Here is a 26,962-nt window from a genome sequence, read left to right as displayed (position 1 = left end):
TTCTCCAAAACTCTTGAACGTGCCGTCCTTGGCCAGCTCTCCTGCTATCTCTCTCAGAATGACCTTCTTGATCCTAATCAGTCAGGTTTCAAGACTGGGCATTCAACTGAGACTGCTCTTCTCTGTGTCACGGAGGCTCTCCGCACTGCTAAAGCTAACTCTCTCTCCTCTGCTCTCATCCTTCTAGACCTATCTGCTGCCTTTGATACTGTGAACCATCAGATCCTCCTCTCCACCCTCTCCGAGTTGGGCATCTCCGGCGCAGCCCACGCTGGGATTGCGTCCTACCTGACAGGTCGCTCCTACCAGGTGGCGTGGCGAGAATCTGTCTCCGCACCACGCGCTCTCACCACTGGTGTCCCCCAGGGCTCTGTTCTAGGCCCTTTCCTATTCTCGCTATACACCAAGTCACTTGGCTCTGTCATATCCTCACATGGTCTCTCCTATCATTGCTATGCAGACGACACACAATTAATCTTCTCCTTTCCCCCTTCTGATAACCAGGCGGCGAATCGCATCTCTGCATGTCTGGCAGACATATCAGTGTGGATGACGGATCACCACCTCAAGCTGAACCTCGGCAAGACGGAGCTGCTCTTCCTCCCGGGGAAGGACTGCCCGTTCCATGATCTCGCCATCACGGTTGACAGCTCCCTTGTGTCCTCCTCCCAGAGTGCTAAGAACCTTGGCGTGATCCTGGACAACACCCTGTTGTTCTCCACTAACATCAAGGCGGTGACCCAATCCTGTAGGTTCATGCTCTACAACATTCGCAGAGTACGACCCTGCCTCACACAGGAAGCGACGCAGGTCCTAATCCAGGCACTTGTCATCTCCCGTCTGGATTACTGCAACTCGCTGTTGGCTGGGCTCCCTGCCTGTGCCATTAAACCCCTACAACTCATCCAGAACGCCGCAGCCCGTCTGGTGTTCAACCTTCCCAAGTTCTCTCACGTCACCCCGCTCCTCCACTCTCTCCACTGGCTTCCAGTTGAAGCTCGCATCCGCTACAAGACCATGGTGCTTGCCTACGGAGCTGTGAGGGGAACGGCACCTCCATACCTTCAGGCTCTGATCAGGCCCTACACCCAAACATGGGCACTGCGTTCATCCACCTCTGGCCTGCTGGCCCCCCTACCTCTGAGGAAGCACAGTTCCCGCTCAGCCCAGTCCAAACTGTTCGCTGCTCTGGCACCCCAATGGTGGAACAAGCTCCCTCACGACGCCAGGACAGCGGAGTCAATCACCACCTTCCGGAGACACCTGAAACCCCACCTCTTTAAGGAATACCTGGGATAGGATAAAGTAATCCTTCTAACCCCCCCCCCTTAAAAGATTTAGATGCACTATTGTAAAGTGGTTGTTCCACTGGATATCATAAGGTGAATGCACCAATTTGTAAGTCGCTCTGGATAAGAGCATCTGCTAAATGACTTAAATGTAAATGTAAAATATTAAATAAAAAAAGATAAGACAGCGAGACAGACAGCGAGACAGCTGATCCTCAGCACAGGGGCCCCTCAGGGGTGCGTGCTAGGTCCCTCCTGTACTCCCTGTTCACCCATGACTGCACGGCCATGCACGATTCCAACACCATCACCAAGTTTGCCGATGACACAACAGTGGTAGGCCTGATCACCGACAATGCTGAGACAGCCTATAGGGAGGTCAGAGACCTGACCATGTGGTGCAAGGACAACAACCTCTCCCTCAACGTGATCAAGACAAAGGAGAGGATTGTGGACTACAGGGAAAAGGAGGACCGAGCACGCCTACCTTTCTCATCGACGGGGCTGTAGTGGATTAGGTTGAGAGCTTCAAGTTCCTTGGCGTCCACATCACCAACAAACTAACACGGTCCAACCAAGACAGTCGTGAAGAGGGCACGACAAAACTTATTCCCCCTTAAGAGACTGAAAAGATTTGTCATCGGTCCTCAGATCCTCAAAAGGATCTACAGCTACACCATGAGAGCATCCTGACGGGTTGCATCACTGCCTGGTATGGCAACTGCTCGGCCTCCGACCGTAAGGCACTACAGAGTAGAGGTCGACCGATTAATCAGACTGGCCGTTTAATTAGGGCCGATTTCAAGTTTTCATAACAATCGGTAATCGGCATTTTTGGACACCGATCATGGCCGATTACATTGCACTCCACGAGGAGACTGCGTGGCAGGCTGACTACCTGTTATGCGAGTGCAGCAAGGAGCCAAGGTAAGGTGCTAGCTAGCATTAAACGTATCTTATAAAAAACAATCAATCTTAACATAATCACTAGTTAACTACACATGGTTGATGATATTACTAGTTTATCTAGCTTGTCCTGCGTTGCATATAATCGATGCGGTGCCTGTTAATTTATCATTGAATCACAGCCTACTTCGCCAAATGGGTGACTTAACAAGCGCATTCGCAAAAATAGCACTGTCGTTGCACCAACGTGTACCTAACCATAAACATCAACGCCTTTCTTAAAATCAATACACAAGTATATATTTTTAAACCTGCATATTTAGTTAATATTGCCTGCTAACATGAATTTCTGGCTCGTTGCGAACTAATTTGCCAGAATTTTACGTAATTATGACATAACTTTGAAGGTTGTGCAATGTAACAGCAATATTTAGACTTATGGATGCCACCCGTTAGATAAAATACGGAACGGTTCCGTATTTTACTGAAAGAATAAACGTTTTGTTTTCGAAATGATAGTTTCCGGATTTGACCATATTAATGACCTAAGGCTCGTATTTCTGCGTGCTTATTATATTATAATTAAGTCTATGATTTGATAGAACAGTCTGAGCGGTGGTAGGCAGCAGCAGGCTTGTTAGCATTCATTCAAACAGCACTTTCCTGCGTTTGCCAGCAGCTCTTTGCAATGCTTCAAGCATTGCGCTGTTTATGACTTCAAGCCTATCAACTCCCGAGATTAGGCTGGCAATACTAAAGTACCTATTAGAACATCCAATAGTCAAAGGTATACAAAATAGAAATGGTATAGAGAGAAATAGTCCTATAATAACTACAACCTAAAACTTCTAACCTGGGAATATTGAAGACTCATGTTAAAAGGAACCACCAGCTTTCATATGTTCTCATGTTCTGAGCAAGGAACTTAAACGTTAGCTTTCTTACATGGCACATATTGCACTTTTACTTTCTTCTACAACACTTTGTTTTGTCATTATTTAAACCAAATTGAACACGTTTCATTATTTACTGGAGACTAAATTGATTTTATTGATGTATTATATTAAGTTCAAATAAAAGTGTTCATTGAGTATTGTTGTAATTGTCATTATTACAAATATATACATATAAAAATCGGACGATTAATCGGTAGCAGTTTTTTTTGGGTCCTCCAATAATCGGTATTGGCGTTGAAAAATCATAATCGGTCGACCTCTACTACAGAGGGTAGTGCGTACGGCCCAGTACATCACTGGGGTCAAGCTTCCTGCCATCCAGAACCTCTATACCAGGCGGTGTCAGAGGAAGGCCCAAAAAAATTGTCAGACTCCAGCCACCCTAGTCATAGACTGTTCTCTCTGCTATCGCACGGCAAGCGGTATCGGTGCGCCAAGTCTAGATCCAAGAGGCTTTTAAACAGCTTCTACCCCCAAGCCAAAAGACTCCTGAACATCTAATGAAATGGCTACCCAGACTATATGCATTGCCCCTCCCCCTTTTACGCTGCTGCTACTCTGTGTATTATCTATGCATAGGTCACTTTAACTCTACCTACATGTACATATTACCTCAATTACCTCAACTAACCGGTGCCCCCGCACATTGACTCTGTACCAGTACCCCCTGTATATAGCCTCGCTATTGATATTTTACTGCTGCTCTTTAATTATTTGTTACTTTTATAACTTATTTTGGGGGGGTATTTTTCATAAAACTGCATTGTTGGTTAAGGGCTTGTAAGTAAGCATTTCACTGAAACGTCTACACCTGTTGTATTCGGCACATGTGACTAATGCAATTTGATTTGATCTGACAGACTCACGGTACTGGCACTGGTCTCCCAGGAAGTCAGCAGGGCATCGGCAGGTGGGCTGGTTGCCAGCGTTGACCGTGCAGTTCCCTCCATTTTGACAGTAGTTCTTACAGGTGTGTAGGTTACAGTTGGGACCAGTGAACCCTGTCAGACAGCGACACGTAGGGGAGCCTGGGGAGGGAGAGACAGATGGTCAGACCGAGATGGACAGGACGAGAGAGGAAGTGGAGAGAGAAACTCGGGAGACTTGGCCTCTAACATCAAACTAACGTCAGGACTGCTCATTGAGGGTAAAGTCCTTGACTCAATACACGGCTGTCTAGTTGTATTATTATTATTATTATTATATATATGTCTCACTGTTCCTGGCTTAATGGTCTATTCTAACTCCTCTCAAACAGCCTCCTGTCAGGGTAGTGGTTTTCTGTAGCTCAGTTGGTAGAACATGGTGCTTGCAACGCCAGGATAGTGGGTTTGATTTCCAGGACCACCTACACTTAAAATGTATGCACGCATTACTGTAAGTCGCTATGGAGGAAATCATCTGCTAAGTGGCATATACAGTGCATTTGGAAAGTATTCAGAACCCTTTACTTTTTCCACATTTTGTTACGTTACAGCGTTATTCTAAAATTGATTTAATTTTTTTGCCCCTGAATCTACACACAATACCCAATATGACAGAGCAAAAACAGGTTTTTAGATTTTTTTGCAAATGTATAAAAATAAGAAAAACTGAAATATCACATCTACATAAGTATTCAGACCCTTTACTCAGTACTTTGCTGAAGCACCTTTGGCAGCAATTACAACCGAGTCTTCTTGGATATGATGCTACAAACTTGGCACACCTGTATTTTGGGAGTTTCTCCCATTCTTCTCTGCAGATCCTCTCAAGCTCTGTCAGGTTGGATGGGGAGCGTCGCTGCACAGCTATTTTCAGGTCTCTCCAGAGATGTTAGATTGGGTTCAATTCAGGGCTCTGGCTGGGCCACTCAAGGACATTCAGAGACTTGTCCCGAAGCCACTCCTGCGTTGTCTTGGCTGTGTGCTTAGGGTCATTGTCTTGTTGGAAGGTGAACCTTCGCCCCAGTCTGAGGTCCTGAGCGCTCTGTACTTTGCTCCGTTCATCTTTCCCTCGATCCTGACTAGTCTCCCAGTCCCTGCTGCTGAAAAACATCCACACGGCATGATGCTGCCACCACCATGATTCACCGTAGGGATGGTGCCAGGTTTCCTCCAGACGTGACAATTGGCATTCAGGCCAAAGAGTTCAATCTTGGTTTCATCAGACCAGAGAATCTTGTTTCTCATAGTCAGAGTCTTTTAGGTGCCTTTCGGCAAACTCTAAGCGGGCTGTCATTGCTCAGTTTGGTCTGGCGGCCAGTTCTAGGAAGAGTCTTGGTTGTTCCAAACATCTTCCTTTTAAGAATGATGGAGGCCACTGTTTTCTTGGGGTCCTTCAATACTGCAGAAATGTTTTGGTACCCTTCCCCAGATCTGTGCCTCGACACAATCCAGTCTTGGAGCTCTACGGAGAATTCCTTTGACCTCATGGCTTGGTTTTTGCTCTGACATGCACTGTAAACAGTGGGACTTTATATAGACAGGTGTGTGCCTTTCCAAATCATGTCCAATCAATTGAATTTAGCCCAGGTGGACTCCAAGGATGATCAATGGAAACAGGATGCACCTGAGCTCAATTTTGAGTCTCATAGCAAGAGGTCTGAACACTTATGTAAATAAGGTATATGTTTTTTTTATATAAAAAAAACTGTTTTCACTTTGTCATTATGGGGTATTGTGTGTCGATTGATGGAGAAAAAAATGATTTAATCCATTTGAGAATAAGGTCGTAACGTAACAAAATGTGGAAAAAGTCAAGGGTTCTGAATACTTTCTGAATGCACTGTATATTTACTCCGTATATACTCTGTGTATATACTGTATATAGTGTACTACCTGTAGGAGAGGCTGTACAGGTGCCTCTGTTCTGGCAGTAGTCCCTGCACTGGTCTACCTCACACTTGTCTCCTCCAAAGTTGGGCTGGCAGCGACACTTGGGCTGCTTCCTGGCATTGAGGAAACAACTGCCTCCGTTCAGACACTGGACATTACATGTACTACTGGGAGGAGCTGGGGGAGGAGAGGAGAGATGGGGTGAGTGTGTGTATAATTACAGGTAGAGATGAGTGTGGATGTATGAGTGTGTGTACTCAGACAATGCAATACATGTTGAATATAACAGTTTAGGTATAAGGGTGTTAGTGTATACTCACAAATAGGGGAGAGTGTAGGAGTAGAGAGCTCCACACAGGTGCCGTTGTCCAGAGTGTGTCCGTTGGGACAGGTACAGACTGGACCACTGGGGCTCAGCAAACACAACCACTCACACTTCTTCCTGTCACATGGGTTGGCCACTGACAGACAGACAGAGGCCACACACATTAACCAAGTGATACTGGTCTGTAAGACTATCCATCTCTACATCATCTGTATCTGAGACCAAACACCTATGTATAACTTGAGATCCTTGCAAGCCAGTCAGTTACATTGAGAGAGCAGTTGGATATTAAAGTCTACTAGCAGTATAAAGGGACTGTGAAAGTCAATGCACCAGTATGCATCTACAGTATATGTATTTGTTAGTGAAGAATATGCATGCATCATGTCCAGTTTGGCCGGCGATGTCCACTCACTCTCTGGCTGTTTGTTGCGGTGGTAGAGCACAATGTCTGTGGCGTGGTTCATTCCTGTGGTCAGGTCCTCCATGAGGCCTTTGCCATACTTGTTGACCCGGAACACAAAGTTGTTGATGTAGGTGACGCCATAGATGTAGTCCTCAAACACGTCAATACTGAACGGGTGGTGGAGCTCTGGAACAAACAAGACCGAACACCACCGCTCAGACCAACTCTTTACCACTTAGATATACTATACCCTATGCTAAAATACATGATTTTTCACTTGCTGAGGATATCTGCATTTTTTTATTGTTCCGATGTCAGGAGAAGACTTCACATCCACAAATGGGCCCACTTATCTAGGTCTTCAGACTCAGACCAGAGCAGGTCACTCAACTGTTCTTTATGCTGGTCACAGCCACCACCGGGTCGCTGCCATTCAACCTCACACTGCCTATCACTGACAGCTTAGCATCGGCCCAGTATAGACGCTCGTTGAAGTAATCCACCGCCAGGCCTGGAGACAGGGGGAGAGAGACAGGGGGAGAGAGAGGGAGGAAGGAGAGAGAGGGAGGAAGGGGAGAGAGAGGGAGGTAGGGGAGAGAGAGGGAGGAGGGGGAAGGAGGGAGGAGAAAGGGGGAAGGAGGAAGGGGAGAGAGAGGGATGGAGCAGGGAGAGAGCAGTCATTGAGACATGTCAGTTGAGGCTAAGCCTATTGAGGGAAACAAAGCTCAATACAACACATCCACTAATTTGTGGAAGGATGGAGCTGTCAATCAGCCTGTAAAATGTGTGTGTATGTGTGTGCGTGTTACCTGTGGGCCACTGGATGTTGTCCTGTACCAGTGTCTCTCTCATGGTTCCGTCCATGGCAGCAGTCTCAATCTTGGGGTGGTTTCCCCAGTCAGCCCAGTACATGGTCCTTACGGGTACACAGGGTCAACAACCGGTTAAATAAATATCTACTTGATGTACAATTGATTTGTCACTGTAAAACTGTTTCTATCTTGAATTATCATTTAAATACAGTATCAGAATAAAGATGTGTTTGAGTACTCAGGAATTCTCTTCCAGATCCATCTATTTCCACACTCCAGACTGCTCTCCTACCCCCACTGTCCTCCCCTCCTCTCCTCTCCCCAGGCAGACTCACCCTCTCTGGGGGTCCACTACGATGGCATAGGGCTCGTCGATCATGCCGGATACGAGGGTTTTGCGGTGTTGGCCTGATATCTGGGCCACCTCGATCACATCCCGGCCAGAGTCTGTCCAGTAGATGTTCCCTGCCACCCAGTCCACAGCGATGCCACGGGGCATCTTCAGACCGGGGATCTGAACACAAGGAGAGGGGGAGAATGCAGAGTTAAATCATTGTGTGACACAGGGCATGGCACACAAGCAGTCAGACAGAAACAGGGATACAAATGCACACACACACTTACTTTTAAAAACCCAGCTAGGCTACAACTGATAGCTGAGCAAACATGCGCGCACACACACACACACACACACCTCCAGGTTGGTGACTCTGGAGTCACTCTGACGGCGGTGGCGGTTGTTGTTAGGTGAGGAGGATGAGGATGGCAGCTCGTAGGAGGAGATTCTGCCCGTGTGCCAGTTGGTCCAGTAGAAGCGGTTGGTCTTGACGTGCAGGTCCATGGCATCAATGCGCACATTGGCATCACCCTGGAAGGCCTGCTCGTAGCGCCAGTTGGGTATGCCAGGGTCCAGGCTGCGGATCTCATTGTCGTCGGCGATGTAGAGCACCTGTCTCAGGTCTGGGAGGACACAGGAAGTGAGATCCCAACCTGAGCTAGGACATCACCTCTGACTTATGGTTATAAGACTATCACTATACTGTTAGGTTCTGAACAAATAGAGTAAAAACTCAAAATCGGACGACTAGAAAAAGCTCAAACCAAGTTTATTCAACACCTCGGTCAAACAGCCGTTGTAGTGGGCCCCTCTGGCCCCCCATCCCAGAGGTTTCCTTTCACTTCACCTCGAGCCGAATTCCTTGCTCCTCCCTAGTTCCGCAGCTGGCCTGCCTTAAAGACTAACTAAACTGTTGCCCTTTGCCTACCTCCTTAGGAACAGAATATGAACTTTCTGCACTTCCCTTTGTCTCACTCAGTACCTTTACATACATACATACATACATACATACATACATACATACATACATACATACATACATACATACATACATACATACATACATACATACATACATACATACATTTCCTATCCACCCTTCATTGACCCAACATATACATTCCTTAAACATCAATACGTTCTAGTCTGGTAACATGAATAAGTATATTTCAAGCTAGAATCCAACAATACAATGCAATTTTCTTGCGTCGTTAAAAGCTACTTCACTCACACACACTTTAGACTATTTAACCACACATCCTGACTCAGGCTTCAAACAGAGACAAATTCAGTTAGTTACTGTTTCTCTGTCTTTAGAAACCTAACTGATTCACTGGTATTACTGATCCGAGCAGTACTCACTGTCAGCCTTGCAGGTGTCGTTGATCCTGGTAAAGTACTTGTGGCAGCTGCACTTGTGGGAGCCCTTGGTGTTATTGCAGGTGTGGGAACACACTCCAAACTGCTTACACTCATTCTTATCTGAGAACAAACACCCAGCAAAATAATTCAGGTTACAGATCACTAGACTACACCAGACATTTAGTCATAACAGTAACAGAGTGTATTTGAGCCAGTGCTGTGGTGCTATAATGTACCTTCACATCTGTTGTTGCCTGTGGTCTGGAAGCCAAGTTTGCAGGCGCAGAAGGCCTCAGTGCCATTCACCACACAATGGGCCTCATCACCGTCGCCACACACTGTCCTGTTACTGCGGCAGTCATTCAGGGCAGAGTCTGAATAGGACGAGACAGGATAAAGAGTTAAACTTACAGACAATTGCATGTACACACAGAGACAGACAGACAGGACTGACGACACACGCACACTTCTCTTGCATGCCGAGATGTGACACACCTTTCTTGTTGCAGCCGATCTCGTCAGAGCCGTAGTCCTCACAGTTGTTGAAGTAGTCACAGCGCAGGTTGGAGCTGATGCAGCGGCCGTTGGAGCACTGGAACTCATCCTTCTGACAGACTGGGGTGGTAGGAGGAGTCTCTGGAGGTACAGGGGACATTATGTCAAGTCCATAACCATCCAGTCAACTCCAGAACTCTCTACCACTAGAAACAAACTCACGGCAGTTGATCTCATCACTGTTGTCCCCACAGTTGTCAACACCGTCACAACGCCTGGCTAATGGCAGGCAGACGCGGTCGTTGTGGCAGCGGAACTGCCTTGTGGGAGGGCACTGGAATTTCGCTGAGGGATGGAACGCGAGATAGAGGAGAGCAGAGATGACAGGTGTTAGGTAGGAGTTGAAAGATCCTCAGGGACAGTGTTCTGTTATTGATGTCAGGGGTAATGGTGGGCTCACTGCAATCATCTGGGTTCTCATCAGAGTTGTCTCCACAGTCGTCTTCTCCGTCACACTTCCAGGCCAGGGGTTTACACAGAGTGTTGTTACACTGGAACTCATCCAGGGGGCAGTGTCTACCCACTGAGACGGAGAAAGAGTTACTTTTCTCTATGAAATACATACCCACAACTTGTACTTAATGAACAGTATAAGTACAGTACAAAAATGTTTGTGTATAATGAATGAAGCTGTATTTTCATGTCAAATTGCCAGTTAGCAACCCATCCCTTACGGGATTAACTGACAAACAAACATTACAATAATTCAGTGATAATTCTCCAGCGTAAGTGTTTGTGTAAAACTCACCTCCGATGTCACACTTGTCCTCGTCACTGCCGTCCATACAGTCAGGGTCTGCGTCACAGCGCCAGCGGACGGGGACACAGTGGCTGTTCTTACACTGGAACTGATCACTGTCACACTTCACATCACAGCCATTCTGCAATAGGACACACAGGACATCATTATCATATCACTCTGATTCAGAAGGGTCAGGTTAAATGCAGAAGACTCATTTTGGTTGAATGCAGTCAGTTGTACAACTGACTAGGTATCCCCCTTCCCCTTAATATGTTACTCTAATGACAATGCCATTCATGTGTAAATGAACAATCCTCTATGGTCCATCAACAATGTATTCATTGTGACAATGAGCTAGGACATGTAGGATGGCAGTGATTATTCATATCACTAAGCTTTAACAAGAGAGCACGTTTGGGAGCATGGAACAGTGAGGGAGCTTTCCCTTTCCAGTCATTTGATGTGTGTAATTCTTCACTATTTTCAATAATGCTTTGTGTCACTGTACCTCGTCTGATCCATCAGCACAGTCATGGTCTCCATCACACTTCCACCTCCCGGCGATGCAGCGACCGTTTGTACAGGAAAACTCACTCTCTGAACACTGCCTCGGCACTGGAGGGAGAGAGGAGATGTGAGGAGAGAGGGAGGAGATGTGAGGAGATGTGAGGAGAGAGGGAGGAGGGGAGAGGGAGAGGGAGGAGGGGAGAGGGAGAGGAGATGTGAGGAGAGAGGGAGGAGGGGAGAGGGAGGAGGGGAGAGGGAGGAGGGGAGAGGGAGGAGGGGAGAGGAGATGTGAGGAGAGAGGGAGGAGGGGAGAGGAGATGTGAGGAGAGAGGGAGGAGGGGAGAGGAGATGTGAGGAGAGAGGGAGGAGGGGAGAGGAGATGTGAGGAGAGAGGGAGGAGGGGAGAGGGGAGAGGGAGGAGGGGAGATGTGAGGAGAGAGGGAGGAGGGGAGAGGAGATGTGAGGGGAGGAGGAGGGGAGGGAGAGGGAAGAGGGGAGAGGAGATGTGAGGAGAGAGGGAGGAGGGGAGAGGAGATGTGAGGAGATAGGGAGGAGGGGAGAGGAGATGTGAGGAGATAGGGAGGAGGGGAGAGGAGATGTGAGGAGAGAGGGAGGAGGGGAGAGGAGATGTGAGGAGAGAGGGAGGAGGGAAGAGGAGATGTGAGGAGAGAGGGAGGAGGGGAGAGGAAGGAGGGAAGAGGAGATGTGAGGAGAGAGGGAGGAGGGGAGAGGAGATGTGAGGAGATAGGGAGGAGGGGAGAGGAAGGGTTGTGGGAAAGAATACGAACTACCGGACACAGACACGTCACAGAAAGTCATGAGGGTAAATGGCTGTAACGATGGGGGAAAAGACTGGTAAAGGGACAAATTAAGGATTGGGGAATGGGAGTACAACGGGTCACATGGTACAGGAGGGGTCTAGAAGGGCTAATAGGATTGGACAGGATCTTGGAATCTGGATGGAGTAAGTCTACCTTTTAAGATACGAGTCAGGGAGGATAGTTACTTTTTAAATATTTTGTTTATCCATTTTTCCTGATGGGTATAGGAGGGATAGTTACTGTAGGAAGACGTTTGGGTAGATTGGGGGGAGGTCAGAGGTAGGTTGGGGGTTTTGGGGTGTTAGTGCTGATAGTGAAGAGACCTACCTCTAACCCACATCAACAGGCCAGTGTGAAATGCAGAATAAACACGAGATGAGGTGTGCAAATGGTCACAAAGTAAATCAAAGCAAATCCTAATCTTGACCGTGCAGTGCAGTTGAGAGAACACACATACACAATCAACTATGTATCCTTTACAAACTACTAAATGATCTGTTAATGGGAACCTATGTGGCTGAAACCATTCAGTGAAAGAAAGTCTGTCCAGATGAAGGCAGGTGTACTATACACCTATTCTGTAGCTCTAATCAACCCATAATGATAAGGGATATGAGGCAGGAACACTAGCGATAGCCCTGGCCTCAAATACATCAAGGGAAGCCTAAAGGCAGGACAGAGAGGACATACCACATTTATCCTCATCAGAGTTGTCTCCACAGTCGTTGTCATAGTCACACTGCCAGCGACCAGGGACACAACGGTTGTTCTTACAGCGGAATTGGTATGGCTCACACGTCCTCTCTTCTGAGGACACAACAAATACTGTCAGAGTAGGAAGGGATTATATCAGATATTGTAATAATAGACAATTATGTAAAACACAGAACACAAAAGATGCTTGGGAATCTCTCCATTCCTTTCAGTCTCCCCCCCATCCCTCCTGCGTCTTAATGTCTCTACCCCCATCCCTCTCTCCATCACTCACCACACTCCTCCTTGGGTTCGTCTGATCCGTCTCCACAGTCGTCCTCTCCGTCACACTTCCATCGGGCCGGGATGCAGCGACCAGAGTCCTTACAGCGGAACTCATCCACACCACACGCCATCTGGGCTGGGGAGGGAGGGAGGGAGATATCGGGGGATGTTAGATAGAGAATAAAAGCAGGGAGGTATAAAGAGGGAGGGACAGTAGTCAAAAACTGTAGAGAAGATGTTAAAATTTTTCCATAGTGTGGAGAGAAATGTTTGTATCTTTTAATAAGATATCTGATTCAACCATAAACTACAAGTTTAGATAGCTTGCTAGACTAATTTACTACAATATATATATATAGCTGGCATGGGCTAATTGAGTGACTGTCAGTGACTGATATAAGAGAAACTGCATAACCAAATTTCAAAATTGCACCTTGTGTATTGTACTATTCTAACTCACAACAGTAAGTCCATCCGGACCTTTGCCACCTAGAACATTTGTGTGACCGGACCTTCTTAAATAGTACTCGAGTACCCCTGGTATGAAAAAAAAAATAAGGAAGAGGAATCGAGGAGAAGGGAGAAAGAGAGCGATGTTAGATGTCACAGTAGACTGGGTCCTTACTGCAGTTGGCCGGCTCATCAGATCCATCCACACAGTCACTGTCCCTGTCACACACCCAGACACGAGGGATACAGCGCTTGGTGATGGCACACTGGAACTGGTTAGGAGCACACGTCACATCCGCTATGGGGGACAGAAGAGAATTAACAGTCACTTACCAATATCTGTACATGATGCATGGCTTTTTCTCCTAGTCTCCAAGTCTTTGTAAACATAGATTTTAAATAATTATACATTTAATTTCAATGTGCGTAGAAAATATAGCAGTTCGAAAAGAACATGAAACACGGATGTAAAAAGACTAGAAGTTGGTGCAGTACACTACAGGTTGAATATCCTCCATATTCAGGGGTTAAAACAAAACAAATCCCATGACTGAAACTTAAGTGGATCTCAGATGGATTGTCTGGGGCCAAGTTAACCTCCCTTTCATGTAAGAAAGTCATCACGCTTTTATGGAAAGAGGATCATTTTGTACATGTATTAAATTGCGTGTTTGACCAATTCCAATCCCTTGCTCAGGGTCCTTTCCCATGGTATGTTTTATGAAGAAGGACTGAGAAGCTCAGTTAAAGTACACTACATGACCAAACATATGTGGACACCTGCTCGTCAAACATCTCATTCCAAAATCATGGGCATAATATGGAGTTGGACCCCCCTTTGCTGCTATAACAATCTCCACTCTTCTGGGAAGGCTTTCCAGTAGATGTTGGAACATTGCTGCGGGGACTTGCTTCCATTCAGCCACGAGCATTAGTGAGAGCAAGAGCAATCCCATTCTGTGAGCTTGTGTGGCCTACAACTTCATGGCTGAGCCATTGTTGCTCCTAGACGTTTCCACTTCACAATAACAGAACTTACAGTTGACTGAGGCAGCTGTAGCAGGGCAAAAATGTTAAACTAACTTGTTGGAACGGTTGCATCCTATGACAGTGCCACGTTGACAGTCACTGAGCTCTTCAGTAAGATCGTTCTACTGCCAATGTTTGTCTATGAAGATTGCATGGCTGTGTGCTCGATTTATACACTTGTCAGCATACATACATACACAAAAAATATATATGGGGGATTGGAAATAATGCAGATAATTACATTGATGGAAGCTACAATCTGCAATAGTAAAACTGATCTACCCCCTAAAAATTTGAAAACAACCTCTCCAGAATCCATATGACGGAAATCCGTTGCAATGACGGAGAACTTTAACACCTGTACATATTCCCTCTCTTTAACCCATTCATACTAGTCAATACTAGAGTCAAGGCAGTCTACTCACGACAGTCTTTCTCATCCTCTCCCTCTCCACAGTTGTCCTGGCCGTTACAGCGGAAGATCCCAGGGATACAGCGGCTGGGGTGGCTACACTTAAACTGACTGGGCAGACACACGTGGATGTCGCAGTTGGCCTCGTCAGAGTTGTCCTGGCAGTCGTTGTCTCCGTCACAGATGTAGGCTGGGTTGGTACAGATGCCTGTACCACACTGGAACTGGCCGGGCCTGCACTTGAACTCAGCTACAGGGGATACCAATACAACATCAGTCAACCAGGACTCCAAAACAGTGCAGCTATGATAGATAGTGTTCATGGTCTAGGACTGTGTCACTCACGGCATTCCGCAGGCTCGTCTGACCGGTCCCCACAATCATCCTCTGTGTCACACTTCCACCAAAACGGAATGCACTTGTCGTTCTTACACACAAACTGCAGAGAAAAGAGAGAAGAAGAGACGGATAGAGAGGGGAAAAGCAAGCGTGACCGAGGAAGAAAGAAACAGATAGAGAGGGGAAAAGCAAGCGGGACCGAGGAAGAAAGAAACAGATAGAGAGGGGAAAAGCAAGCGGGACCGAGGAAGAAAGAAACGGATAGAGAGGGGAAAAGCAAGCGGGACCGAGGAAGAAAGAAACAGATAGAGAGGGGAAAAGCAAGCGTGACCGAGGAAGAAAGAAACAGATAGAGAGGGGAAAAGCAAGCGGGACCGAGGAAGAAAGAAACGGATAGAGAGGGGAAAAGCAAGCGTGACCGAGGAAGAAAGAAACAGATAGAGAGGGGAAAAGCAAGCGGGACCGAGGAAGAAAGAAGAACGGATAGAGAGGGGAAAAGCAAGCGGGACCGAGGAAGAAAGAAACAGATAGAGAGGGGAAAAGCAAGCGGGACCGAGGAAGAAAGAAACAGATAGAGAGGGGAAAAGCAAGCGGGACCGAGGAAGAAAGAAACGGATAGAGAGGGGAAAAGCAAGCGTGACCGAGGAAGAAAGAAACAGATAGAGAGGGGAAAAGCAAGCGTGACCGAGGAAGAAAGAAACAGATAGAGAGGGGAAAAAGCAAGCGGGACCGAGGAAGAAAGAAACGGATAGAGAGGGGAAAAGCAAGCGTGACCGAGGAAGAAAGAAACAGATAGAGAGGGGAAAAGCAAGCGTGACCGAGGAAGAAAGAAACGGATAGAGAGGGGAAAAGCAAGCGGGACCGAGGAAGAAAGAAACAGATAGAGAGGGGAAAAGCAAGCGTGACCGAGGAAGAAAGAAACAGATAGAGAGGGGAAAAGCAAGCGGGACCGAGGAAGAAAGACGGTGGAGGAAGAGAGGAAATATTCAATCTGAGCACAAAGGCAGAGAAGGACACACAACATCATGAAACAGCTAAGAGACAAGTTGGCTAAAATCACCTGACTGGCAGTGCAGTTGGACATACACTGCCTCCCATCACTAGCCAGGTAGAAGTTAGTGGGACAGGCACACTTGTACCCCCCACCAGGCGACAGCAGGCACAGGTTACTGCATCCTCCGTTGTTGGTCTGACACAGGTGGTTGGCCACTGTGGGTCAACCAAACACACACACAACAGGCCCAGGTCAGGGGAGTGCAGGCACACGTCGATACATGACGGGGTGTTCAGCTGGTGGTAACAGTAGACTTACTCATACCCTCTGGCTGGCGGTAAGGGTGGTAGATGTGGACGTCCATGGGCCGGTGCAGCGTGCTGACCAGCATGGTCTTGTTGGTGCCCTGGGTCTTGTGACACCTGTTGATGGACTTGGTCTCCCAGTCGGTCCAGTAGATGTACTCCTCAAACAGAGTCATGGCAAAGATGTGGGGGATGTCCTGGCGCAGCACTGCAGGGTGGGGAAACACACAGGTCAGAAACAAGCACAAAGTCTGCTAACAGTGATGTATTTACTGATGAGAATGTGTGGTGTGTATGTGAGTTATGTTTAATGAGTGTGTTGTAATATCAATATATGTATCAAAGGATGTGTGTGTGATATTGTGTGTGAGACAGTATGTTACCAGTGTGTCTGTTGGTTCCGTCCAGGCTGGCGAACTCGATGTAGTCCTCTCTGGCGTCGGCCCAGTAGATGCGGTCGTTGATGAAGTCCAGAGTGAGGCCGTTGGGCCAGGTGATCCTGTCCTCTACAATCACAGTCCTGTTGGAGCCGTCCATCCCTATCCTCCCTATGTGGGGGTTGTCACCCCAGTCTGACCAGTACAGGTACCTGGTAGGGACACAGCTCAGTGTGAGGCATCAGAACCACAAAGAACACCCATGCGAGTGGTCATCATATCACACTAAATGTTCAGCAAAGTGAGGATGCCATTCTCTCTTGTACTAAAAGAATCAGCCCTATATACTCAACATTTGAAACGCTATAGTCAATATTTGAGCAGCACTCATCAATGAGCAAATATGAAAGGAATTGAACCTGTTCCCGCTTCTTATTTATAGTTAGTTCATGTTCATACCCGTTTCGTACATCGACCGCCACAGCGCGTGGTTCCCTCAGACCGGTGTTGACCAGGACCATCCGGTAGGCCCCCGTCAGCTTGGACACCTCAATGGTGTCCCGCCCCTTGTCACACCAGTACAGGTTCCCTCCCACCCAATCAACAGCTAGACCGTCAGGGTTGCTGAGAGATGTGCGGTGAAGAACCTGCCAGAGAGCCAATCAGACGTCCTGGTTAAGTTCCTTTCGGCCAAACGTACCAATCAAATGTTGTATATTTCTAAGAGGTCAAAAAGGTAAATGGACCCACACTGACCTGTACATCGCTGCCGTTGATGTGCATGCGTCGTATCATGCTGCCCTGAGTGGTCACGTCTGTCCAGTAGATCCTCTGCTGTCTGTAGTCAAAGTCCAGCGCCACCGCGTTGTTCAGACCCTAATGCATATACACACAATGGGAGAGAAGTGATCAATTTAGCGTGATGGTCAGAGGGTGCAATGGTTTATTTTAATCTGTTTCTAAGTCTATGAGGTGTTGAGGCTCCAGTCTCACCTGTTTGAGCAGGGTGTAGTTGGAACCATCCAGGTTGAGTTTCCTCAAGTAGTAACGATTGGCAAAGATCAGGAAGGGCTCCTCCTCTGGACAAAATATATATTTTTATGTAGATTAGGTCAACAAGCTCAAACTGAGTCCCTCTTCACCCATGCATGCAGCTTATTCATTAAGATGTGATTGGTTCCGTGGGTAGAGCTCTATGGTGCAACCAACATAACCCCCCCATACACCCTTCAGAGCTTAACCCCCCCATACACCCCTTCAGAGCTTAATCCCCCGTCAAATCTTAACCTCCCATACACCCCATTACACCCCTTCAGATCTTAACCCCCCATACACCCCTTCAGATCTTAACCCCCCATACTCCCCTTCAGATCTTAACCCCTCATACACCCCATTACACACCTCCAGGTCTTAACCCCCCATACAGCCCTTCAGATCTAAATCTCCCCATACACCCCTTCAGATCTAAATTCCCCCATACACCCCTTCAGATCTAAATTCCCCCATACACCCCTTCAGATCTTAACCTGTTGGGGCTAGGGGGCAGTATTTGCACGGCCAGATAAAAAACTTACCCGATTTAAACTGGTTACTACTCTTGCCCAGAAACGAGAATATGCATATAATTAGTCGATTTGGATAGAAAACATTCTAAAGTTTCTAAAACTGTTTGAATGGTGTCTGTGAGTATAACAGAACTCATATGGCAGGCCAAAACCTGAGAAGATTCCATACAGGAAGTGCCCTGTCTGACAATTTGTTGTCCTTCTGTTGCATCTCTATCAAAAATACAGCATCTGTGCTGTAACGTGAGACTTTATAAGGCTCCCATTGGCTCTCTAAAGCCACCAGAAAGTGGAATGGGGTGTCTGCTGTCTCTGGGAGAAGAACAGCAGGAGAGTTTGTGAGTGGTCAGCCTGGGGACAGTGAGACTGAGATGCGCGTTCATGAGAATTCTCACATTTTTTTTCTTTCAGCCTTTGAATGAATACAATGTTGCCCGGTTGGAATATTATTGCTATTTTATGAGAAAAATAGCATAAAAATTGATTTTAAACAGCGTTTGACATGGTTCTAAGCACGGTAATGGAATATTTTGATTTTTTTTGTCACGAAATGCGCTCGCGCGTCACCCTTCAGATAGTGACCTGAACGCACGAACAAAACTGAGCTATTTGGATATAACTATGGATTATTTGGAACCAAAACAACATTTGTTGTTGAAGTAGAAGTCCTGGGAGTGCATTCTGGACAAAGAACAGCAAAGGTAATAACATTTTTCTAATAGTAATTCTGAGTTTAGTGAGTCCCAAACTTGGTGGGTGTCAAAATAGCTAGCTGTGATGGCCGAGCTATGTACTCAGAACATTGCAAAATGTGCTTTCGCCGAAAAGCTATTTTAAAATCTGACACCGCGATTGCATAAAGGAGTTCTGTATCTATAATTCTTAAAATAATTGTTATGTATTTTGTGAATGCTTATCATGAGTAATTTAGTAAATTCACCGGAAGTTTTCGGTGGGTATGCTAGTTCTGAACATCACATGCTAATGTAAAAAGCTGGTTTTTGATATAAATATGAACTTGATTGAACAAAACATGTATGTATTGTATAACAATGTCCTAGGAGTGTCATCTGATGAAGATCATCAAAGGTTAGTGCTGCATTTAGCTGTGGTTTTTGTGACATATATGCTTGCTTTGAAAATGGCTGTGTGATTATTTTTGGCAGGGTACTCTCCTGACATAATCTAATGTTTTGCTTTCGCTGTAAAGCCTTTTTGAAATCGGACAATGTGGTTAGATTAACGAGAGTCGTCTTTAAAATGGTGTAAAATAGTCATATGTTTGAGAAATTGAAGTTATAGCATTTTTGAGGTATTTGTATTTCGCGCCACGCGATTCCACTGGCTGTTGACTAGGCCCAGGGAAGTTAACCCCCCATACACCCCTTCAGATCTTAACCCCCCCATATACCCATTCAGATCTTAACCCCCCCATACACCCCTTCAGATCTTAACCCCCACATACACCCCTTCAGATCTTAACCCCCACATACACCCCATTACACCCCTCCCCATCCAGGTCTTACCGGAGGTGGACTTGCAGATGGTTGGGTTGCTGGGGCTGAGCTGGAAGCCCTCCACACAGAGACAGTGGAAGGATCCGTGGGTATTGATGCAGCGCTGGGTGCAGGGGTAGCTGGTCGTACACTCGTCTATGTCCACGCACGTCTTCCCATCAACCTTCCGAAGGAAGCCAGGATGGCATCTGCACTGCACAGTCACACAGGAGTGGAAAGGACAGGAGGGGACAGGTAAGGCTGTGTGTACTACTTCACACTTGTTAACCTTTCGGTCAATAATTGTTACGTAGATAACAATATAAATGGTAACAACAAATAGGTGCATCCTTACCTTGAAGCCTATCTTGAGGTCCTCACAGAGCTGGGAGCAGCCGCTGAGCTTGCTGTTCAGACACTCATTGATGAAGCAGTTGAGCTCGTCAGTGCCGTCACCACAATCATCATTACGGTCACACAGCTGCGTCTCGTTGACACAGTTCCCGTTACCGCAGGCGTATGCCGTGTCATTACACTTCTTCTCTGTTTCGGGAAGAGGGGTTGGAGGAGAGGTGGAAGGAGGGTGGGTCAGAAGAGGAGAATAGTGAGTGAATATCTAAGGAATAGGGGACTTGGCCCACACATTGGTCTACATCTGATTTAGCAATTTAGCAGGGATTTAGTAAATCCCTTGCAAATAGTGGGCTGAGAAGGAGATCTCTTAGTCCCTAGAGCAAATAGAAAGTAAGCACCATCTGTGTGTATATGTGTCTCTCTAACCTGGGCCATTGCAGCGGGGGTTCTTAGGTGCTTCGTCAGATTGGTCGTGACAGTCGAACTCTCCGTCACACTCCCAGGAGCTCTGAAGGAGGCATCGGCCATTGGCACAACGGAACTCATTGGGCCCACACTTAGGGTACTCTGGAAGGACAATGCTAAGGTTACTTCCTATGATAACAACAGTTAATTCACTCATAGGGTACTAAAGAGAATGCAGAGGTTACTTAATACGATAAAAACAGAACATTCACTCTAAAATGTTAAAGACTAACAATTATAATTTAATTTACATTTTAGTCATTTAGCAGACGCTCTTATCCAGAGCGACTTACAGTAGAGTGCATACATTATTACATACATTTTTTATTTATTTTTTTAAATAATATATGATAGTGTGTGAGTGTAAGAGACAGGGTACACTGGGACAACGGAAGTCAAGGGTCATCCACTCACCACACTCCATGAACTCGTCAGAACTGTCACTGCAGTCATTGTCATGGTCACACACAAAGTGCTTGGGGATGCACTGTCTGTTTTGGCACATGAACTCATTTGCATCACAGGTGTTGTTGAACACTGACAGACAGACAGAGGGACAGTCAGTCAATAAGGACCTGCATTATGAAAATAATCTATATAACAAGTAATGATTTAACTATGATTTGCATAAGACTTGGCATAGGACATACTTCCATAGGTAAGCATCGATCAGGTATCAGTAATAATCCATTCCTCGGACTGATCCACTACTCACCACATCCAGCCTTGACACTCTCATCCACCCCATCAGGACAGTCCTTGTCCCCGTCACACTTCCAGTGCTGGGGGACACACACATGAGAGCCAGGACACTGGAAGGCATGTGGACTACACGTCTTATTCTCTGTCAGGAAAGATGCAAGTGGGGAGGAGGGGAGACAGAACAGTTTTGAGTGCATTTGTTTTGAATTAGTCTAGTATTTCCACTCTGCCTTTTTCCATTTAAGTGTCCTCCCTGTTTAATAGTGAAAGGTTGCTAGTGTGACGTAAATGACACTCACTGCACTTGCCGTCCTCGTCAGTCCCGTCACCACAGTCGTCAGCGCCGTCACAAACCCAGCGGTTGGGGATACAGCGGTGGTTACCGCACTGAAACTGGCTGGCCGAGCAAAACTTATCTAAAGGAAAGAGCAAGAGGAGAGGGTGGTGTGATGGAGAGAAAGAAAGTCAGTCAGAAATGTGTGTTGAAAGAGTGAATATTAGCAGTGAATCCAGTAAAAAGGCAGCTGAGTTGAACTGACCACAGTGGGCCTCGTCAGCGCCGTTCTCACAGTCGTTCTCCTTGTCACAGGTCCAGCTCATAGGGATACAGTGACCACTGGGACACGCAAAGAATGGAGCAGAGCACTTGGTCTTCCTCCGGTCTGTTTGACAAACAGACAGTGGTTAATATAGTATTATTAAAGTAGATTGGCACTAAATAAAAAGATGTATGAAACTCACGGCAAGACTAGCATGTTTGTAATAGATTGGCACGTTTGTCTTGTTTAGTGAAAGTTATATTTTTCAAATTTTGCAGTAGTATAATGTCTTCAGTCCCTCTTTACTTTTCATACTCATCTTGTATTTGAAAGAGTTTAATAGATGCAACACGTGCTGTTTGTTAATGGCTGTGTTCTCTCTTTCAGGTGAATACAGAGATTCATCCATGCTTTTATTACAAGCAGGCTTGACTACTGTAATGCTCTCCTGTCTGGTCTACACAAGAAAGCCATTGGTCAACTCCAAAACATCCAGAATGCTGCAGCACGGGTACTGACCAAGACCAGATGGAGAGCACACATTACACCGCTTTTAAGGTCTTTGCACTGGCTGCCTTCGAGTTTTACAATTCATTCTAAGATAATTATATTGGTTTTTAAATCAATCCACGATTGTGCACCCCAATACATGTCAGACATGCTTTTAGGTTATGTATCCAGTAGCTCCCTCAGGTCCTGTGGCACTGGCCTTTTAACTATCTAAGACCAAGAGGTATGGAGAGGCAGCCTTTAGTTATTATGCCCCCTGCCTCTGGAATAGCCTCCCAGAGAGAACCTGAGGCTGGCCGAAACTGTGGACATATTTAAAACATATTTTTAGCCCTGCTTTTCCTTAGTGTGCTTATTAGTCGTTCAGTTTTTGTCATTGTTTTTGAAATATATTTTTTCATCTTATCTTTGTTGTGTAGTAAATATTTCAGAGTTTTTTTTCTTCTTTTTTTTCTGTTAAGAACATTGTGTTACATCCCATGTCTGAAATGTGCTGTATAAATAAAGCTTGATTTGATTTTGAAGAGCCCAAATGTTTGTCTTTTAATGTACACTGAGTCCAGAAGGACAACACCCAGGAAACATTTTAGATCTTGCAGCTCATTGTGTGTGTGTGTGTGTGTGTGTGTGTGTGTGTGTGTGTGTGTGTGTGTGTGTGTGTATGCGTCCGCATGTGTGTGTTCACCTGGGCAGTTCCTCTCGTCAGAGTAGTCTCCACAGTCGTTGGCTCCGTCACACACCCAGAAGGGGGCGTAACAGAGGCTGGTGAACTCACACTTCTTGAAGATCACACCCTTCACCCCCAGACGGAAGTAGCTGGAACAGTCGGTGGCTGCAGAACAGAGGGCAAGGTTACATTATACAGAGCAATCCTGACTGAGGTAGTCTATAGTTAAGTCTGGTTTAGAGTTACATTTGATGTTAGATTTAGTTGAGTCTAGTCTAAAGGTTAGTCTGTGATCTTTCATGAGTCAAGAGTTAAGTCTGGGTAAGAGTTGAAACTATTCTTAGGTTTAGTTGAAACTAGGGTCTTAAGTTTGTCTGGCGTCCAAAGTGACTCACAGCAGTTCATCTCATCGCTGGCGTCCTCACAGTCCACCACCTGGTTACACTTGCTGGAGTTGGTGATGCAGCGTCCGTCTCTGCACTGGAACTGCTCTGCTGTGCACAGGGTGGCTGGAACACACACATAATATGCTGGTGAAATACTACACACAAACATACAAAATGTCCACAGAAAATCACCACAAACTAGCCTCCAGAGAGTATACTGCATGAGATAGCTAGCACTGCTTACTGTTGCAAAAGAGTTCGTCTGAGTTGTCCCCACAGTTGTCCTGTCCATTACACCAGGAGCTGTGTCCCACACACCGGCCGTTTACACACCGCCTGTAGCCCTTCTTACAAGTACGGTTAGCTGGAGACGAGGGTCAGGAGAAAATAACATTAGAAACATGACATTAGGCCTCCCAAGTGGCGCAGTGGTCTAAGGGACTGCATCGCAGTGTTGCCGCGTCACTATAGCCTGGGGTTCGATCCCAGGCTGTGTCTTTGCCGGCCATGACCGGGAGTCCCATAGGGCGGCTGGCTTTCGGGTTAAGCAGGCGGGTGTTAAGAAGCGTGGTTTGACGGGTCATGTTTTGGAGGACGCACGACTCAACCTTCGCCTCTCCAGAGCCCGCTGGGGGGTTGCAGCGATGAAACAAGATCGTAATTGGGGAGAAAAAGTGGGTAAAATGTATATTATGGCTAATAGAGGTACTGTAAAGCAATGTCCCTTTCTATCTCACTCACCGCAGTAGGACTGTTTCTCGTCTGACTTGTCCTTGCAGTGGGCCATGCCGTCACAGGTCAGAGTGTAGTTCACACAGTCTCCGTTCCCACACTCAAACTCATCTACACTGCTGCATGTGGTGTTTTGGGCTGAGAGCGATGGAGGGAGAGAGAGAGCGATGGAGGGAGAGAGAGAGCGATGGAGGGAGAGAGAGAGCGATGGAGGGAGAGAGAGAGCGATGGAGGGAGAGAGAGAGCGATGGAGGGAGAGAGAGAGCGATGGAGGGAGAGAGAGAGAGCGATGGAGGGAGAGAGAGAGAGAGGGAGGAGAGAGAGAGAGCGATGGAGGGAGAGAGAGAGAGCGATGGAGGGAGAGAGAGAGAGCGATGGAGAGAGGGGGGAGAGAGAGAGAGCGATGGAGGGAGAGAGAGCGAGCGATGGAGGGAGAGAAGAGCGAGCGATGGATGGGAGAGAGAGCGAGCGATGGAGGAGAGAGAGCGAGCGATGGAGGGAGAGAGAGCGAGCGATGGAGGGAGAGAGAGCGAGCGATGGAGGGAGAGAGAGCGATGGAGGGAGAGAGAGCAAAGGAGAAAGAGACCATCATAAAACAACAGTGCTGAACGTTCCAAAGTAGGTTTGAAACATGACCCCCATTGGCTGTTCTTTCATCATTAATGACATGACAAAATGCTCTAATCATCTCTCCCTCCCATGCACTACTGTAGTTCTCTCATTTACTCATACCCTTCCCCACTCTCGTTTCCTCATACCCTTCCCCACTCTCGTTTCCTCATACCCTTCCCCACTCTCGTTTCCTCATACCCTTCCCCACTCTCGTTTCCTCATACCCTTCCCCACTCTCGTTTCCTCATACCCTTCCCTATTCCCTCTTCCCCGCTCTCTTGTCCTCATACCATCCCCCCTTCCCCGCTCTCGTTTCCTCATACCATTCCCTCTTCCCCGCTCTCGTTTCCTCATACCCTTCCCTATTCCCTCTTCCCCGCTCTTGTTTCCTCATACCCTTCCCTATTCCCTCTTCCCCGCTCTCGTTTCCTCATACCCTTCCCTATTCCCTCTTCCCCGCTCTCGTTTCCTCATACCCTTCCCTATTCCCTCTTCCCCGCTCTTGTTTCCTCATACCCTTCCCTATTCCCTCTTCCCCGCTCTCGTTTCCTCATACAATTCCCTCTTCCCCGCTCTCGTTTCCTCATACAATTCCCTCTTCCCCGCTCTCGTTTCCTCATACTATTCCCTCTTCCATGCTCTCGTTTCCTCATACCCTTCCCTATTCCCTCTTCCCCGCTCTCGTTTCCTCATACAATTCCCTCTTCCCCGCTCTCGTTTCCTCATACAATTCCCTCTTCCCCGCTCTCGTTTTCTCATACTATTCCCACTTCCACGCTCTCGTTTCCTCATACCCTTCCCTATTCCCTCTTCCCCGCTCTCGTTTCCTCATACCCTTCCCTATTCCCTCTTCCCCGCTCTCATTTCCTCATACCCTTCCCTATTCCCTCTTCCCCGCTCTTGTTTCCTCATACCCTTCCCTATTCCCTCTTCCACGCTCTCGTTTCCTCATACTATTCCCTCTTCCACACTCTCGTTTCCTCATACCCTTCCCTATTCCCTTTTCCACGCTCTCGTTTCCTCATACCCTTCCCTATTCCCTCTTCCATGCTCTGATTTCCTAAACCCTTTCTCACCAATGCAGGTGTTGTCCTCCAGCAGTTTCCTCTTGCCATCGCCACGGCACGTACAGTTGACCCTGCCTTCTGAGGTCAGGATACACAAGTCCTGACAACCTCCGTTGTTCAACCGACACGCGGAGAACTCACCTACACACAGAGAGAACATGTACAACATGCAAACATACTCCCACACACGCATTCCACACACAGTGTTCAGAAACCAACAGCTCTCCTGCTACTTGAGTGTAATATAAACTGACACAATCTAAATAGGATTTGTTGCAATTACCACAGGTTCACTGTGTGTTGTGAGTGAGAGTGGGGAGGAGGTAGGCAAGTAGGAAGTTAATGTTGAGGGGGGGGGGTAAGAAAGACAACCATTGATTTGGAGTGAAAGAGGGAGATGGAAAGCTCACTGAGATGAACAAGTGTGAATTGACCTGCGTGAGGTGGTGAGATGAGAAGGAATAATGTGTGGCATTGAACTGTTGGGGCAGAAGATGGGGAGTGTGCGTAAGTGTGTGTGTGTGTACAGGGTGATGGATTGGGGCAGTGGATTATCAAGTGGTCTCATTCTCCACGTGTATGGAGCTCCTCTCAGCTGTGTCACACTCTCTGATTACTTCTGGCACCTCATTAACTTTGGTGGCGCAGCAGTGTTTGTGTGTCTGTGTGTGTATGCAGGTATGTGTGTGTGTGTGTGCGTGTGTGTGTATATCACTCTGTTTGCCCATGCCAACCCCACAATCCTTTATCCACCCCAAAATTTAAAAAAAAAAAATCACATCCACCCAAACCCCACCCTCTTTTCCTTAGAACTCACAGCTATTGGTGTCGTTGGCCACAGCGACGATAGCCATTGGCTGCTGTGGGATGTCGGCTCTGAGGAGTTTCATGTCTCCTCCCACGTATTTGTTGGCCCTGAGGACAGCCCTGCGGACCCAGTCAGTCCAGAAGATGTAGTCCCCATACACCGCCAGGCCAAACGGATGGACTGGCTCATTCTTCAACACCACCTACAGGGAACGTTAAACCAATGAGTGGGCTTTGAGAGTGTGGGTGGGTTTTTGTGTGTACATATCTCTGTGTGTGTGTGTGTGTGTGTGTGTGTGTGTGTGTGTGTGTCACTCACGTAGCGGCGGCTGCCATCGTACT

At 47.0% G+C, this 26,962-nt stretch overlaps 1 protein-coding gene across 1 annotated transcript in view; it reads right to left on the bottom strand.

Moving 5' to 3' along the window:
- The window catches only part of LOC115149800 (low-density lipoprotein receptor-related protein 1), a 170,711-nt gene that overhangs the window by 9,066 nt on the left and 134,683 nt on the right, over positions 1–26,962 (bottom strand). The window contains exons 37-76 of the mRNA XM_029692627.1: positions 26,940–26,960; positions 26,631–26,823; positions 25,823–25,954; positions 24,144–24,272; positions 23,647–23,766; positions 23,412–23,525; positions 23,035–23,181; positions 21,840–21,962; positions 21,600–21,716; positions 21,314–21,442; positions 21,013–21,135; positions 20,560–20,700; positions 20,135–20,322; positions 19,810–19,993; positions 17,712–17,797; positions 17,475–17,594; positions 17,178–17,365; positions 16,725–16,930; positions 16,361–16,549; positions 16,103–16,251; positions 15,049–15,142; positions 14,717–14,953; positions 13,438–13,560; positions 12,823–12,948; positions 12,525–12,641; positions 11,015–11,121; positions 10,513–10,645; positions 10,165–10,287; positions 9,927–10,049; positions 9,705–9,845; positions 9,446–9,583; positions 9,210–9,329; positions 8,205–8,470; positions 7,846–8,024; positions 7,508–7,614; positions 7,090–7,209; positions 6,708–6,884; positions 6,288–6,428; positions 5,971–6,144; positions 4,018–4,179 (exon numbers count right to left, since the gene is read on the bottom strand). Of these exons, the coding sequence (XP_029548487.1) occupies positions 4,018–4,179; positions 5,971–6,144; positions 6,288–6,428; positions 6,708–6,884; positions 7,090–7,209; positions 7,508–7,614; positions 7,846–8,024; positions 8,205–8,470; positions 9,210–9,329; positions 9,446–9,583; positions 9,705–9,845; positions 9,927–10,049; positions 10,165–10,287; positions 10,513–10,645; positions 11,015–11,121; positions 12,525–12,641; positions 12,823–12,948; positions 13,438–13,560; positions 14,717–14,953; positions 15,049–15,142; positions 16,103–16,251; positions 16,361–16,549; positions 16,725–16,930; positions 17,178–17,365; positions 17,475–17,594; positions 17,712–17,797; positions 19,810–19,993; positions 20,135–20,322; positions 20,560–20,700; positions 21,013–21,135; positions 21,314–21,442; positions 21,600–21,716; positions 21,840–21,962; positions 23,035–23,181; positions 23,412–23,525; positions 23,647–23,766; positions 24,144–24,272; positions 25,823–25,954; positions 26,631–26,823; positions 26,940–26,960 (5,707 nt within the window). The remainder of the gene's footprint in view (positions 1–4,017; positions 4,180–5,970; positions 6,145–6,287; positions 6,429–6,707; positions 6,885–7,089; positions 7,210–7,507; positions 7,615–7,845; positions 8,025–8,204; positions 8,471–9,209; positions 9,330–9,445; positions 9,584–9,704; positions 9,846–9,926; positions 10,050–10,164; positions 10,288–10,512; positions 10,646–11,014; positions 11,122–12,524; positions 12,642–12,822; positions 12,949–13,437; positions 13,561–14,716; positions 14,954–15,048; positions 15,143–16,102; positions 16,252–16,360; positions 16,550–16,724; positions 16,931–17,177; positions 17,366–17,474; positions 17,595–17,711; positions 17,798–19,809; positions 19,994–20,134; positions 20,323–20,559; positions 20,701–21,012; positions 21,136–21,313; positions 21,443–21,599; positions 21,717–21,839; positions 21,963–23,034; positions 23,182–23,411; positions 23,526–23,646; positions 23,767–24,143; positions 24,273–25,822; positions 25,955–26,630; positions 26,824–26,939; positions 26,961–26,962) is intronic.

This window comes from Salmo trutta, chromosome 16 (assembly GCF_901001165.1).
Source record: "Salmo trutta chromosome 16, fSalTru1.1, whole genome shotgun sequence".
Classification (NCBI taxonomy): Eukaryota; Metazoa; Chordata; class Actinopteri; order Salmoniformes; family Salmonidae; genus Salmo; species Salmo trutta.
The sequence above is the reverse complement of the archived record's forward strand: the minus strand, read 5'-3'. Positions and strand labels throughout refer to the sequence as shown.